At 47.5% G+C, this 16,109-nt stretch overlaps 1 protein-coding gene across 1 annotated transcript in view; it reads right to left on the bottom strand.

Annotated features, from left to right (window-relative positions):
- EVI5L (ecotropic viral integration site 5 like) overlaps positions 1-16,109 on the bottom strand; it is a 35,834-nt gene that overhangs the window by 9,368 nt on the left and 10,357 nt on the right. The window contains exons 6-13 of the mRNA XM_042780106.1: positions 14,734-14,859; positions 13,514-13,657; positions 11,702-11,791; positions 9,268-9,365; positions 8,907-8,967; positions 8,471-8,524; positions 4,757-4,789; positions 3,856-3,987 (exon numbers count right to left, since the gene is read on the bottom strand). Coding sequence (XP_042636040.1) covers positions 3,856-3,987; positions 4,757-4,789; positions 8,471-8,524; positions 8,907-8,967; positions 9,268-9,365; positions 11,702-11,791; positions 13,514-13,657; positions 14,734-14,859 — 738 coding nt within the window. The remainder of the gene's footprint in view (positions 1-3,855; positions 3,988-4,756; positions 4,790-8,470; positions 8,525-8,906; positions 8,968-9,267; positions 9,366-11,701; positions 11,792-13,513; positions 13,658-14,733; positions 14,860-16,109) is intronic.

Below are 16,109 nucleotides of genomic sequence, written 5' to 3'. Positions count from 1 at the left end.
CACACACAGTGACACACAGTGACACACACACAGTGACACACACAGTGACAGTGACACACAGTGACACACAGTGACACACACACAGTGACACACACACAGTGACACACACACAGTGACACACACACAGTGACACACAGTGACACACACACAGTGACACACACACAGTGTCACACACACAGTGACACACACAGTGACACACAGTGACACACACACAGTGACACACACACAGTGACACACACACAGTGACACACAGTGACACACACACAGTGTCACACACACAGTGACACACACACAGTGACACACACAGTGACACACACACAGTGACACACACACAGTGACACACACACAGTGACACACACAGTGACACACAGTGACACACACAGTGACACACACAGTGACACACACAGTGACACACACACAGTGACACACACACAGTGACAAACACAGTGACACACACAGTGACACACACACAGTGACACACACAGTGACACACACAGTGACACACACAGTGACACACACACACAGTGACACACAGTGACACACACAGTGACACACACACAGTGACACACACACAGTGACACACACACAGTGACACACACAGTGACACACACACAGTGACACACACAGTGACACACACAGTGACACACACACAGTGACACACACACAGTGACACACACACAGTGACACACAGTGACACACACAGTGACACACAGTGACACACACAGTGTCACACACAGTGACACACACACAGTGACACACACACAGTGACACACACAGTGACACACAGTGACACACACACAGTGACACACACACAGTGACACACACACAGTGACACACACACAGTGACACACAGTGACACACAGTGACACACAGTGACACACACACAGTGACACACACACAGTGACACACACACAGTGACACACACACAGTGACAAACACAGTGACACACAGTGACACACACACAGTGACACACACACAGTGACACACACAGTGACACACACACAGTGACACACAGTGACACACACACAGTGACACACACACAGTGACACACACACAGTGACACACACAGTGACACACACAGTGACACACACACAGTGACACACACACAGTGACACACACACAGTGACACACACAGTGACACACAGTGACACACAGTGACACACACAGTGACACACACAGTGACACACACACAGTGACACACACACAGTGACACACACAGTGACACACAGTGACACACACACAGTGACACACACACAGTGACACACAGTGACACACAGTGACACACACACAGTGACACACAGTGACACACACACAGTGACACACACACACAGTGACACACACACAGTGACACACACACAGTGACACACACACAGTGACACACAGTGACACACACACAGTGACACACACACACAGTGACACACACACAGTGACACACACACAGTGACACACAGTGACACACACACAGTGACACACACACAGTGACACACAGTGACACACAGTGACACACACAGTGACACACACACAGTGACACACACACAGTGTCACACACACAGTGACACACACAGTGACACACAGTGACACACACAGTGACACACACACAGTGACACACACACAGTGACACACACACAGTGACACACACACAGTGACACACACAGTGACACACACAGTGTCACACACACAGTGACACACACACAGTGACACACACACAGTGACACACACAGTGACACACAGTGACACACACACAGTGACACACACACAGTGACACACACAGTGACAGTGACACACAGTGACACACAGTGACACACACACAGTGACACACACACAGTGACACACACACAGTGACACACACACAGTGACACACAGTGACACACACACAGTGACACACACACAGTGACACACACAGTGACACACACAGTGACACACACACAGTGACACACACACAGTGACACACACACACAGTGACACACAGTGACACACACACAGTGACACACACACAGTGACACACACAGTGACACACACACAGTGACACACACAGTGACACACACAGTGACACACACAGTGTCACACACACAGTGACACACACACAGTGACACACACACAGTGACACACAGTGACACACACACAGTGACACACACAGTGACACACACAGTGACACACACACAGTGACACACACACACAGTGACACACACACAGTGACACACAGTGACACACACACAGTGACACACACACAGTGACACACACACAGTGACACACACAGTGACACACACACAGTGACACACACACAGTGACACACACACACAGTGACACACAGTGACACACACACACAGTGACACACAGTGACACACACACAGTGACACACACACAGTGACACACACAGTGACACACACACAGTGACACACACACAGTGACAAACACAGTGACACACACACAGTGACACACAGTGACACACACACAGTGACACACACACAGTGACACACACAGTGACACACACACAGTGACACACACAGTGACACACACACAGTGACACACACAGTGACACACACAGTGACACACACAGTGACACACACACACAGTGACACACAGTGACACACACACAGTGACACACACACAGTGACACACAGTGACACACACACAGTGACACACACACAGTGACACACACAGTGACACACACAGTGACACACACACAGTGACACACACAGTGACACACACAGTGACACACACAGTGTCACACACACAGTGACACACACACAGTGACACACACACAGTGACACACACACAGTGACACACACAGTGACACACACACAGTGACACACACACAGTGTCACACACACAGTGACACACACACAGTGACACACACACAGTGACACACAGTGACACACAGTGACACACACACAGTGACACACACAGTGACACACACAGTGACACACACACAGTGACACACACACACAGTGACACACACACAGTGACACACACAGTGACACACAGTGACACACACACAGTGACACACACAGTGACACACACAGTGACACACACACAGTGACACACACACACAGTGACACACACACAGTGACACACACACAGTGACACACACACAGTGACACACACAGTGACACACACACAGTGACACACACAGTGACACACACACAGTGACACACAGTGACAGTGACACACAGTGACACACAGTGACACACACAGTGACACACAGTGACACACACAGTGACACACACAGTGACACACACACAGTGACACACACAGTGACACACAGTGACACACACACAGTGACACACACACACAGTGACACACACACACAGTGACACACACACAGTGACACACACACAGTGACACACACAGTGACACACAGTGACACACACACAGTGACACACACACACAGTGACACACACACAGTGACACACACACAGTGACACACAGTGACACACACAGTGACACACACAGTGACACACACACAGTGACACACACACAGTGACACACACAGTGACACACACACAGTGACACACACACAGTGACACACACACAGTGACACACAGTGACACACACAGTGACACACACACAGTGACACACACACAGTGACACACACAGTGACACACACAGTGACACACACACAGTGACACACACACAGTGACACACACAGTGACACACACAGTGACACACACACAGTGACACACACACAGTGACACACACAGTGACACACACAGTGACACACACACAGTGACACACACACACACACAGTGACACACACACAGTGACACACACACAGTGACACACAGTGACACACACAGTGACACACACAGTGACACACACAGTGACACACACACAGTGACAGTGACAGTGTCACACCTGCAGCTCTCGGATGGTGCTCTGCGCCTGTCTCAGACTCTCCGTTGCCGTGTTCCAGCGCTGTCTCACCAGCGCCAGCTCCCGCCGGATCACGTCGTTCTCCTCGGCCTCCTGCGCCCGTGTCACCTGGCCCTGGGGACATTGGGGACAGTGGGGACATCAGGGACAATGGGGACGTTCGGGATAGGGAGGTGCCACCACCCCTGTGTGACCTCCAGGGGCATTTTTCCCCTCCCTCATCTCAAATTACAGCCAAAATCATCCCAAAATCACCAAATCTCCAAAAATCCCAAAATTCCCCCAAATCCCAAATTTCCCCCAAACTCCCCAAATCCCAAAATCCCCAAAATTCCCCAAAATTCTCCCAAATCCCCAAAAATCCCAAAATTCCCCAAATTCCAAAATTCCCAAAAATCCCCAAAAATAAAAATTCCCAAAATCCCCCAAATTTCAAAATTACCAAATCCCCCAAAAACCCCAAATTTCCCAAATTTCCCCAAATCCCCAAAAAAATCTACAAATTCCCAAAATTCCCCAAATTTTCCCCCAAATTCTCCCCCAAATTTTCCCCAAATTTCCCCAAAAGTCCCAAATTTTTCCAAAATTCCCCAAATTCTCCCCAATCCCCCCGAGTTGCTCGGGAGCCTCTGGAAAAGGAGAAAAAATAAAAAAAAAACAAAACAAAAAAACACAGAAAAAGGAAAAATTCATCCCAAAAATTGGGGGAGACAAGAGGAGGAAAAGGAAAATGGGGGAAAAAAAGGGAAAATTGGGGAAATTGGGGGAAAATTCAGGGAAAATGAAAAACAAATTGGGAAAAAAATCAAGAAAAATTGGGAGAAAATTTGGGAAAAATCAGAATAAATTGGGAAAATCAGGAAAGTTGGAAATGAGTTTGTACCTGGATGAGGCGATCGGCGAGGGCCGCGCTCTCCTGGGGAGGGGACAGTGAGAGTGACAGTGACAGTGAGAGTGACAGGGACAGTGACAGTGAGAGTGACAGTGACAGTGAGAGTGACAGTGACAGTGACAGTGAGAGTGACAGTGACAGTAACAGTGAGAGTGACAGTGAGAGTGACAGGGACAGTGAGAGTGACAGTGACAGTGAGAGTGACAGTGACAGTGACAGTGAGAGTGACAGTGACAGTGACAGTGAGAGTGACAGAGACAGGGACAGTGACAGTGAGAGTGACAGGGACAGTGAGAGTGAGAGTGACAGTGACAGTGAGAGTGACAGTGACAGTGAGAGTGACAGTGAGAGTGACAGTGACAGTGAGAGTGAGAGTGAGAGTGAGAGTGAGAGTGACAGTGACAGTGAGAGTGAGAGTGACAGTGACAGTGAGAGTGACAGTGACAGTGAGAGTGACAGTGAGAGTGACAGTGAGAGTGACAGTGAGAGTGACAGTGACAGTGACAGTGAGAGTGAGAGTGAGAGTGACAGTGAGAGTGACAGTGACAGTGAGAGTGACAGTGACAGTGAGAGTGAGAGTGACAGTGACAGTGAGAGTGACAGTGACAGTGACAGTGAGAGTGAGAGTGAGAGTGACAGTGAGAGTGACAGTGACAGTGAGAGTGACAGTGACAGTGAGAGTGAGAGTGACAGTGACAGTGAGAGTGACAGTGACAGTGACAGTGACAGTGAGAGTGACAGTGACAGTGACAGTGACAGTGACAGTGAGAGTGAGAGTGACAGTGAGAGTGAGAGTGAGAGTGACAGTGACAGTGAGAGTGAGAGTGACAGTGACAGTGAGAGTGAGAGTGAGAGTGAGAGTGACAGTGACAGTGAGAGTGACAGTGACAGTGACAGTGAGAGTGAGAGTGAGAGTGACAGTGACAGTGAGAGTGACAGTGAGAGTGAGAGTGAGAGTGAGAGTGACAGTGACAGTGACAGTGACAGTGACAGTGACAGTGAGAGTGAGAGTGACAGTGACAGTGAGAGTGACAGTGAGAGTGACAGTGACAGTGAGAGTGACAGTGACAGTGAGAGTGACAGTGAGAGTGACAGTGAGAGTGAGAGTGAGAGTGAGAGTGACAGTGACAGTGACAGTGAGAGTGACAGTGACAGTGAGAGTGAGAGTGAGAGTGAGAGTGAGAGTGACAGTGACAGTGACAGTGAGAGTGAGAGTGAGAGTGACAGTGACAGTGAGAGTGAGAGTGAGAGTGACAGTGAGAGTGACAGTGACAGTGACAGTGACAGTGACAGTGACAGTGAGAGTGACAGTGAGAGTGAGAGTGACAGTGACAGTGAGAGTGACAGTGACAGTGAGAGTGACAGTGAGAGTGACAGTGAGAGTGACAGTGACAGTGACAGTGACAGTGACAGTGACAGTGAGAGTGACAGTGAGAGTGAGAGTGACAGTGACAGTGAGAGTGACAGTGACAGTGACAGTGAGAGTGACAGTGAGAGTGACAGTGAGAGTGACAGTGAGAGTGACAGTGACAGTGACAGTGAGAGTGAGAGTGACAGTGAGAGTGACAGTGAGAGTGACAGTGAGAGTGACAGTGAGAGTGACAGTGACAGTGAGAGTGACAGTGACAGTGAGAGTGAGAGTGACAGTGACAGTGAGAGTGACAGTGACAGTGAGAGTGACAGTGACAGTGAGAGTGAGAGTGACAGTGACAGTGAGAGTGACAGTGACAGTGAGAGTGAGAGTGACAGTGAGAGTGACAGTGACAGTGACAGTGAGAGTGAGAGTGACAGTGACAGTGACAGTGAGAGTGACAGTGACAGTGAGAGTGACAGTGACAGCGACAGTGAGAGTGACAGTGAGAGTGAGAGTGAGAGTGACAGTGACAGTGAGAGTGAGAGTGACAGTGAGAGTGACAGTGAGAGTGACAGTGACAGTGAGAGTGACAGTGACAGTGAGAGTGACAGTGAGAGTGACAGTGACAGTGACAGTGAAAGTGACAGTGAGAGTGAGAGTGACAGTGAGAGTGACAGTGACAGTGACAGTGAGAGTGACAGTGACAGTGAGAGTGACAGTGACAGTGACAGTGAGAGTGACAGTGAGAGTGACAGTGACAGTGACACACAGTGACACACAGTGACAATGACAGTGACACACAGTGACAGTGACACACAGTGACAACGACAATGACAGTGACAGAGGCCCCTCCCCCTCCCCTCCCCCACCCCAGAATCCCCACATCCCGCGGGGGGGAGGGGCAGGGATGGGGGAGGGGCAGGGATGGGGGCGGGGCTGGGATGGGGGAAGGGCTGGGATGGGGGAGGCGCTGGGATGGGGGAGGGGCTCAGATCTCGGATTTGGGTGGGAATTGGGGGGGTGAGAATAAAAAATGAGATTTTAGTTCCGAAATGGGGAGGGGTGGGGACGAAATTTGGGGATTTTTGTCCCAAAATGGGGAAAAAATTGAATTCAAATTGCAGGAATTGGGCTCCAAATGAGATTTGGGCTCAAAATGGGGAAATTTGAACCAAAAATTTGAGGATGTTTATCCCAAAATTGGAGGATTTGATCCCAAAATGGGGAAAAAAATTTCACCTCCAAATGGGGAATTGGGCTCAAAATGAGATTTTGTCCCGAAATTTGAGGATTGATCCCGAAATGAGGAAATTTCACCTCAAAATTTGGAGATTTGATCCCAAAATGGGGAATTTTTACCCCAAAATGGGAGATTTTGAATGCAAAATTTGATGATTTTATCCCAAAATGGTGAAATTTTATCCCAAAACTCGAAGATTTTTCTCAAAATGGGGAATTTTTACCCAAAAATTGGGAGATTTTTGTCCCTAAATTGAGAGATTTTATCCCAAAATTTGAGGATTTTGTCCCAAAATGGAAAAAAAAAAATTCATTCAAAATGGGGAATTGGGCCCAAAATGAGATTTTGTCCCAAAATGGGAAAATTTTAATCTGAAAATTGTTTTTTTTTTCAATTTTTTTTGGGGGGGGGGTGTTTTTTTTTTTTTTGTTTTGGTTTTGTTTGCATTTTGGGGGGATTTTTTTGCATTTTTTATTTTTTTTGGGTTCCCAGAATGCATCGGGGTTTTTAGGGGAAGGGTGGGATTTCTTTTTTTTTTTAGGGTTTTTTTTTTGCTTTTGGGATTTTTGCGGGTTTTTGGGGGGGATATTTTGGTTTTTTGGGGGTTTTTCTTGTTTTTTGGGATTTTTTGGGGGGATTTTTTTCATTTTTTGGGGTTTTTCTTGTTTTTTTGGGGTTTTTTTTGGGGTTTTGGGTTTTTCGGGATTTTTTTGTTTTCTGGGTTTTTTTTGTTTATTGGGTTTTTTTTGTTTTTTGGGTTTTTTTTGGGGGGGGTTTGCGGATTTTTTGGGTTTTTTTGGGGGGAGTTGGGGTTTTTTTTGTTTTTTGGGGGTGGGGGTTTTGGTCTTTTTGGGGGGGGTTGAGTTTTTTGGATTTTTTGGCTTTTTTTGGATTTTTTGGGGTTTTTTTTTTGCTTTTTCTTGGGTTTTGGGTGGGTTTGATTTTTTGGGGGTTTGGGTTTTTTAGGGATTTTTTTTTTTTTGGGATTTTTTTTGGAGATTTTTTGGGGTTTTTTTTGGTTTTTTTTGGGTTCCCAGAATTCACTGGGATTTTTTGGTGTTTTTTGGGGATTTTGGGATTTTTTTGCTATTTTTGTGTTTCTGGGTCTCACCTTCTCCAGGGTCTCGATTCGCTGCTTCAGCAAACGATTCTCGGAGCGGAGCCGCTGGGGGGACGGCCACAGGTGTCCCCAAATGTCCCCAAAGTGTCCCCAGGTGTTCCTATGGTGTCCCCCAGGTGTTCCTGGCTGGCCCCAGGTGTCCCCAATGCCCCCAAGGTGTCCCCCAGATGTTCCCAGGTGTCCCCAAGTCTTCCCAAAGTGTCCTCAAGGTGTCCCCAGGCATCCCCCCAGGTATCCCCAAGTGTCCCCAATGTCCCCCAGGTGTCTCTAGACATCCCCCAGATGTCCCCAGGTGCTCCTGGCTGTCCCCCAGATGTCCCCAGGTGTCCCCCAGGTGTCCCCCATGTCCCCAAAGTGTCCCCAAATGCTCCTGGTTGTCCCCAGGTGTCCCCAATGTCCCCAGCTGTCCCGTGTCCCCAGGTGTCACCTTGATCTCGATCTGTTCCTCCATCTCTTTGCTCTTGAGGGCGGCGTATTCCTTCTCCAGCCTGGGGACACACAGGGACAGCTGGGGACAGCTGGGGACAGCATGGGGACAGCATGGGGACAGCTGGGGACAGGGAGGGGACAGGGACACAGGAGTGGTGACAAGGATGGGGACAAGGACAGGGACAGCTGGGGACAGGGATAGAGAGAGGACAAGGATGGGGACAGGATGGGGACAATGACACAGGGAGGTGACACAGTGACAGTGACACAGGGACACAGAAGTGACACAGGGAGGTGACACAGTGACACACAGGTGACACACAGGTGACAGTGACACAGTGACAGTGACATGTCCCCACCTTTTCATTTTCCTGGGGTTGTATTTGACCTGGCAGGCGCGCAGGATCAGTTTGTCGGGGCAGGAGTCGAACTGGTGCGGGATCACCTTCTGGAAATACTGGGGGGAATGACAACGGCTTGGTGTCACCATCATCCAAAATTCACACCAAACTCACACCAAACTCACCCAGAATTCATTCAGATTTCATCCAGAATGGGGAATGCACAAAGATTGATACCAAACTCCCACCAAACTCACCTCAAAATCCACCCCAAAACCCATCCCATTGACCCAATCCATCCCAAACCCCATCCCACTGACCAAATCCACCCAAAATCCATCCCATTGACCCAATCCATCCCAAACCCTGTCCCATTGATCAAACTCACCAACCCCAAACCCTTCCCATTGAAAAAAAAAATCTCAAAATCCTTCCCATTGACCAAATCCAACCCAAAACCAACCCCATTGACGAACCCCATCCCAAATCCAACCCAAAATCCGTCCCATTGACCAATCCCAACCCCAAAATCCATCCCATTGACCAAACCCATCCCAAGTCCATCCCATAATCCTTCCTATTGCCCAAAATCCATCCAAGAACTCTTCCATTGACCAAACCCATCCCAAATCCATCCCATTGACCAAACCTATCCCAAAACACATCCCATTGACCAATCCCATCCCAAACCCCATCCCATTGACCAAACCCAACTCCAAATCCACCCTAAATCCCTGCCATTGACCAAATCCACCCCAAATCCAACCCAAAATTCATCCCATTGACCAAATCCACCACAAAACCCACCCCAAAACCCATCCCATTAACCAAATCCACCCCAAAATCCATCCAAGAACTCATCCCATTGATTGAACCCATCCCAAATCCATCCCACTGACCAATCCCACCCTAAAATCCATCCCATTGACCAATCCCACCCCAAAATCCATCCCATTGACCAAATCCATCCCAAAACCCTTCCCATTGACCAATCCCATTCCAAAATCCACCCCAAAATCCATCCAAGAACCCATCCCATTGACTGAACCCATCTCAAAATCCATCCCATTGACCAAATTCATCCCAAATCCAACCCAAAATCTATCCCATTGACCAAACCCATCTCAAAATCCATCTCACTCACCAAATCCACCCAAAATCCATCTCATTGACCAATCCCATCCCAAACTCATCTCAAAATCCATCCCAATGACTGAATCTACCCCAAAACCCACCCCAAAATCCATCCCATTGACCACACTCAACCCAAATCCAACCCAAATCCATCCCATTGACCAATCCCATCCCAAACCCCTTCCCACGGACCAACTGCATCCCAAAACCCATCCCATTGACCAAACCTATCCTAAAATCCATCCCATTGACCAATCCCAACCCCAAAATCCATCCCATTGACCAAACCCAACCCAAATCCATCGCAAAATCCATCCCATTGACCAAATCCATCCCAATCCCACCCCAAAATTTGTCCCATTGACCAAACCCAACCCAAAATCCATCCTAAATCCATCCCACTGACCAATCCCATCCCAAAATCCATCCAAGAACTCATCCCATTGACCAAACCCATCCCAAAATCGTTCCTTTGACCAATCCCAACCCCAATCCCATCCCAAACCCATCCCATTGACCAAATCCACCCAAAATCCACCCCAAAATCCTTCCCATTGACCAATCCCATCCCAAAACCCACCCATTGACCAACCCCATCCCAATCCCACCCCAAAATCCATCCCACTGACCAAATCCATCCAAAATCCATCCCATTGACCAAATTAATCCCAAATCCAACCCAAAATCCACCCCACTAACCAATCCCATCCCATTGACCAAACCCATCCCAAGTCCATCCCAAAATCCTTCCCATTGACCAAATCCACCCCAAACCCCATCCCATTGACCAATCCCACCCCAAACCCCTTCCTACTGACCAATCCCACCCCAAATCCATAGCAAAATCCTTCCCAGTGACCAAACCCATCCCAAACCCCATCCCACTGACCAAACCCATCCCAAAATCCATCCCATTGACCAAATTCCATCCCAAATCCTTCCCATTGACCAAACCCAACCCAAATCCATCCCAAAATCCATCCTATTGACCAAACCCAACCCAAATCCATCCCAAAATCCATCCCATTGACCACTCCCATCCCAAAATCCACCCCAAACCCCATCCCACTGACCAATCCCATCCCAATCCCACCCCAAGACCCTTCCCATTGACCAACCCCACCCCCACCCCGCGCCGTTGCCCCAGTCCCAGCCCAGCCCCATTGCCCATGGCCACCGTAGCCCCGTAGCCCGTGGCCGGTTGCCCATGGCCACTGCAGCCCTGTAACCCATGGCCCGTAGCCCATGGACACCGTAGCCCATGGCCAGTTGCCCATGGCCACCGCAGCCCGTGGCCGGCGCGGCGCCGGGGCCGTACCTGGGACATGCCCTCCATGTCCAGCTGCACCAGCTCGGCCTGGTTGAGCTGCAGCAGCGCCATCCCCACGCGGAACACGATCTCCAGACCCTGCCCGGGGCACGGCGCGGTCAGCGTGGCTACCATGGGGCTACCATGGCCACCATGGGGTCACCATGGCCACCACGGCCACCATAGAGCTACAATGGCCACTGTGGGGCTACCATGGCCACCATGGCCACCACAGGGCTACCACGGCCATCACAGGGCTACCATGGCCACCATGGCCACCACAGGGCTACCATGGCCATCACAGGGCTACCATGGGGATACCATGGGGCTGCCATGGCCATCACAGGGCTACCATGGCCATCACAGGGCTACCATGGCCACCATGGCCACCATGGGGCTACCATGGTCACCACGGGGCTACCACGGCCACCAGGGGGCAACCATGACCAAGGATCAGGTTTTGGCATTCAGGGGCTATTTTTGGGGTACAAGGAGCAGATTTTGGGGTTCAGGGGCAGATTTTGGGCTTCAAGGATCAGATTTTGGGGTGAAAAGGCAGATTTTGAGTTTTAAGGAGCAGATTTTGGGTTTCAAGGAGCCAATTTTGGGGTTCAAGGGCCATTTTTGGGATGAAAAGGGAGGATTTTGGGTTTCAAGGATCAGATTTTGGGGTGCAAAGTGCAGATTTTGGAGTTCAAGGGCTGATTTTGGGGTTCAGGGACCATTTTTGGGGTTTCAAGGATCAGATTTTGGGGTTTCAAAGATCAGATTTTGGGGTGCAAAGTGCCGATTTTGGGTTTCAAGGAGCAGATTTTGAGTTTCAAGGACCAGATTTTGGTTTCAAGGAGCAGATTCTGGGTTGCAAAGTGCAGATTTTGGGTTCAGCTTTCGGGGTTCAAGGGCCATTTTTGGGGTGAAAAGGGAGGATTTTGGGGTCGTTTTTGAGTTTCAAGTATCAGATTTTGAGTTTCAAGGACCAGATTTTGGGTTTCAAGGATCAGATTTTGGGATGCAAAGTGCAGATTTTGGGTTCAAGGATCAGATTTTGGGATGCAAAGTGCAGATTTTGGGTTCAAGGATCAGATTTTGGGGTTCATGGGTGGATTTTGGGGTTCAAGGAGCAGATTTTGGGGTGAAAAGGGAGGATTTGGGGGCCATTTTTGGAGTTCAAGGAGCAGATTTTGAGTTTCAAGGATCAATTTTGGGGTGCAAAGTGCAGATTTTGGGGTTCAAGGAGCAGATTTTGGGTTTCAAGGAGCAGATTTTGGGGTTCAGGGACCATTTTTGGGGTTCAAGGGACCATTTCTGGGGTTCAAGATCAGATTTTGGGGTTCAGGGACCATTTTTGGGGTCCAAGTGTAGATTTTGGGATCAGATTTTGGGTTCAAGGAGCAGATTTTGGGTTCAAGGGCCGTTTTTGAGTTTCAAGGATCAGATTTTGAGTTTCAAGGATCAGATTTTGGGGTAAAAGGAGCAGATTTTGTATTTCAAGGATCAGATTTTGGGTTCAAGGAGCAGATTTTGGGGTTCAAGGATCAGATTTTGGGTTCAAGGAGCAGATTTTGGGGTTCAAGGATCAGATTTTGGGTTCAAGGAGCAGATTTTGGGGTTCAAGGATCAGATTTTGGGTTCAAGGAGCAGATTTTGTATTTCAAGGATCAGATTTTGGGTTCAAGGAGCAGATTTTGTATTTCAAGGATCAGATTTTGGGTTCAAGGAGCAGATTTTGGGGTTCAAGGATCAGATTTTGGGGTTCAAGTGCAGATTTTGGGTTCAGTTTTTGGGGTCCAAGATGAGATTTTGGGCTCGTTTCCGGGGTACCTCGTACATGAAGATGTCGAAGACGCGCGTGGCCACGGGCAGGGGGAAGGTGGTGAGGAACAGGGTCAGGAACCACGAGGAGGCGTACATGGAGGTGAGGAAACTCTGCGAGCGGAAATGCACGTTCAGCTCGGGCAGCTGCTCCTAATGGAAAAATAATGGGGATTTTGGGTGGAAAAATGGGGATTTTAGGGGTTAAAATGGGGATTTGGGGACATGGAGGTGAGGAAACTCTGCGAGAGGAAATGCACGTTCAGCTCGGGCAGCTGCTCCTGGAATGGGGCAGAAACATGGGAATTTGGGAAAAAATGGGAATTATGGAAAAATAATGGGGATTTTGGGTGGAAAAAAAGGGGGAAATGGGGTAAAGTGGGGATTTGAAAAATAAAAATGGGGTAAAAATGGGGATTTTGGGAAAAAATGGGATTTTGGGTGAAAAAACGGGGATTTTGGGTAAGAAAATGGAGAAAAAATGGGAGTTTGGGGACAGAAATGAGAATTTTGGGTGGGATTTGGGTACAAAAATGTGAATTTGGGTCAGATTTGGGTACAGAAATGAGGATTTGGGTATAACAATGAGGACTTAGGATCAGATTTGGTTACAGAAATGAGGATTTTGGGTGACATTTGAGTACAGAAATGAGGATTTTGGTTGGGATTTGGGTACAAAAATGTGAATTTTGGTCAGATTTAGAGACAGAAATGAGGATTTAGGGTACAACAATGAGGATTTAGGTATAAACATGAGGATTTAGGGTACAGAGATGTGGATTTTGGGTACAACAATGAGGATTAGGGTCAGATTTGGGTACAGAAATGAAAATTTAGGATACAACAATGATGATTTGGGTACAATAAAGATGATTTGTGGTCTCTCCCCTCCCCACCTGCAGCAGGAACTCGAACTGGGAGATGCAGAGCCCCAGGTGAGGATTGGGGTACAGCAATGAGGATTCTGGGTACAATAAGGAGGATTTTGGTCAGATTTGGGTACAGAAATGATGATTTAGGGTACAATAATGAGGATTTCGGTCAGATTTAGATACAGAAATGATGATTTGTGGTCTCTGCCCTCCCCACCTGCAGCAGGAACTCGAACTGGTAGATGCAGAGCCCCAGGTGAGGATTTGGGTACAATAATGAGGATTTTGGTCAGATTTGGATACAATAATGATGATTTGAGTACAGAAATGATGATTTGGGATCCCTGCCCTCCCCACCTGCAGCAGGAACTCGAACTGGTAGATGCAGAGCCCCAGCTGGGCCATGCTGGGTTTGAAGAGCTCCCTGAGCCGGTACTGCTGCATCAGGCGCACGAAGACGCTGAACGCCTCCTCCTCGGGCATCTAGGGGGGAAAAATGGAATTCCAGGAACAAATAATGGGAATTCTCATCAGAATCCCAGAAATTCTCATCAGAATCCCAGAAATTCTCATCAAAATCCATGGGATTCCCATAAAAATTCTGCAATTCCCAAAAAAATTCCCATCAAAATCCCGGAAATTCTGATAAAAATCCCATTAAAATCCCAAAAATTCCCATTAAAATCTCAGAAATTCTGATAAAAATCCCATTAAAATCTCAATAAAATCCCATTAAAATCCCAGAAATTCCCATTAAACCCAGAAATTCCCATTAAAATCCAAAAAATTCCCACTGAAATCCCAGAAATTCCCAATAAAATCCAGAATTTCCCAATAAAATCCCAAAAATTCCCAATAAATCCCAGAAATTCCCATTAAAAGTCCAGAATTCCCATTAAAAGTCCAGAATTTCCCATTAAAATCCCAAAAATTCCCAATAAATCCCAGAAATTCCCATAAAATCCCAGAAATTCCCACAAAAATTCCCATAAAAATAAAAAAAATCCCAAAAAACCCCAAAAATTCCCATTAAAATCCCCCAAATTCCCCCCAAAAAATCCCAAATTCCCAGAAAAATTCCCATTAAAACCTCCCAAAAAAATTCTCATTAAAAACCCCAAATTCCCAGAAAAAAGCCCCAAAATTCAAATTAAAACCCCCCAAAACCCCTCAAAAATTCCCAGAAAAAATCCCAAATTCCCATTAACTCCCAGAATTCCCCAAAATTTCCCAAATTCCCCAAAATCCCCAAAAATTCCCAGAAAAATTCCCATTTAAAAACCTCCAAATTTCCCCCAAAAAACAAAAAAAATTCCCATTAAAATCCCCTAAATTCCTGAGAAAAACCCCAAAATTCTGAGAAAAATTCCCACTAAAAGGCCCTCAAATTCCCAGAAAAATCCCAAAATTCCCACAAAAATTCCCAAAATTCCCAGAAAAAAACCCCAAAAATTCCCAGAAAAATTCCCATAAAAAATAAAAAAAATTTCCCCCAAAAAACCATAAAAATTCCCATTAAAATCCCCCAAATTCCCCCCAAAAAATCCCAAATTCCCAGAGAAAAAAACCAAAATTCCCAGAAAAATTCCCATTAAAACCCCGCCAAAATTCCCAATAAACCCCCCAAATTCCCAGAAAAAAAATCCCAAACACCCTGGAAAAAAACCCAAAAATTCAAATTAACCCCTCCCCAAATTCCTATAAAAAATCCCAAAACTCCCAGAAAAAAAATC

The sequence above is a fragment of the Catharus ustulatus genome, chromosome 33 (assembly GCF_009819885.2).
Source record: "Catharus ustulatus isolate bCatUst1 chromosome 33, bCatUst1.pri.v2, whole genome shotgun sequence".
Lineage (NCBI taxonomy): Eukaryota > Metazoa > Chordata > Aves > Passeriformes > Turdidae > Catharus > Catharus ustulatus.
This window is presented reverse-complemented; position numbering and strand designations above follow the sequence as displayed.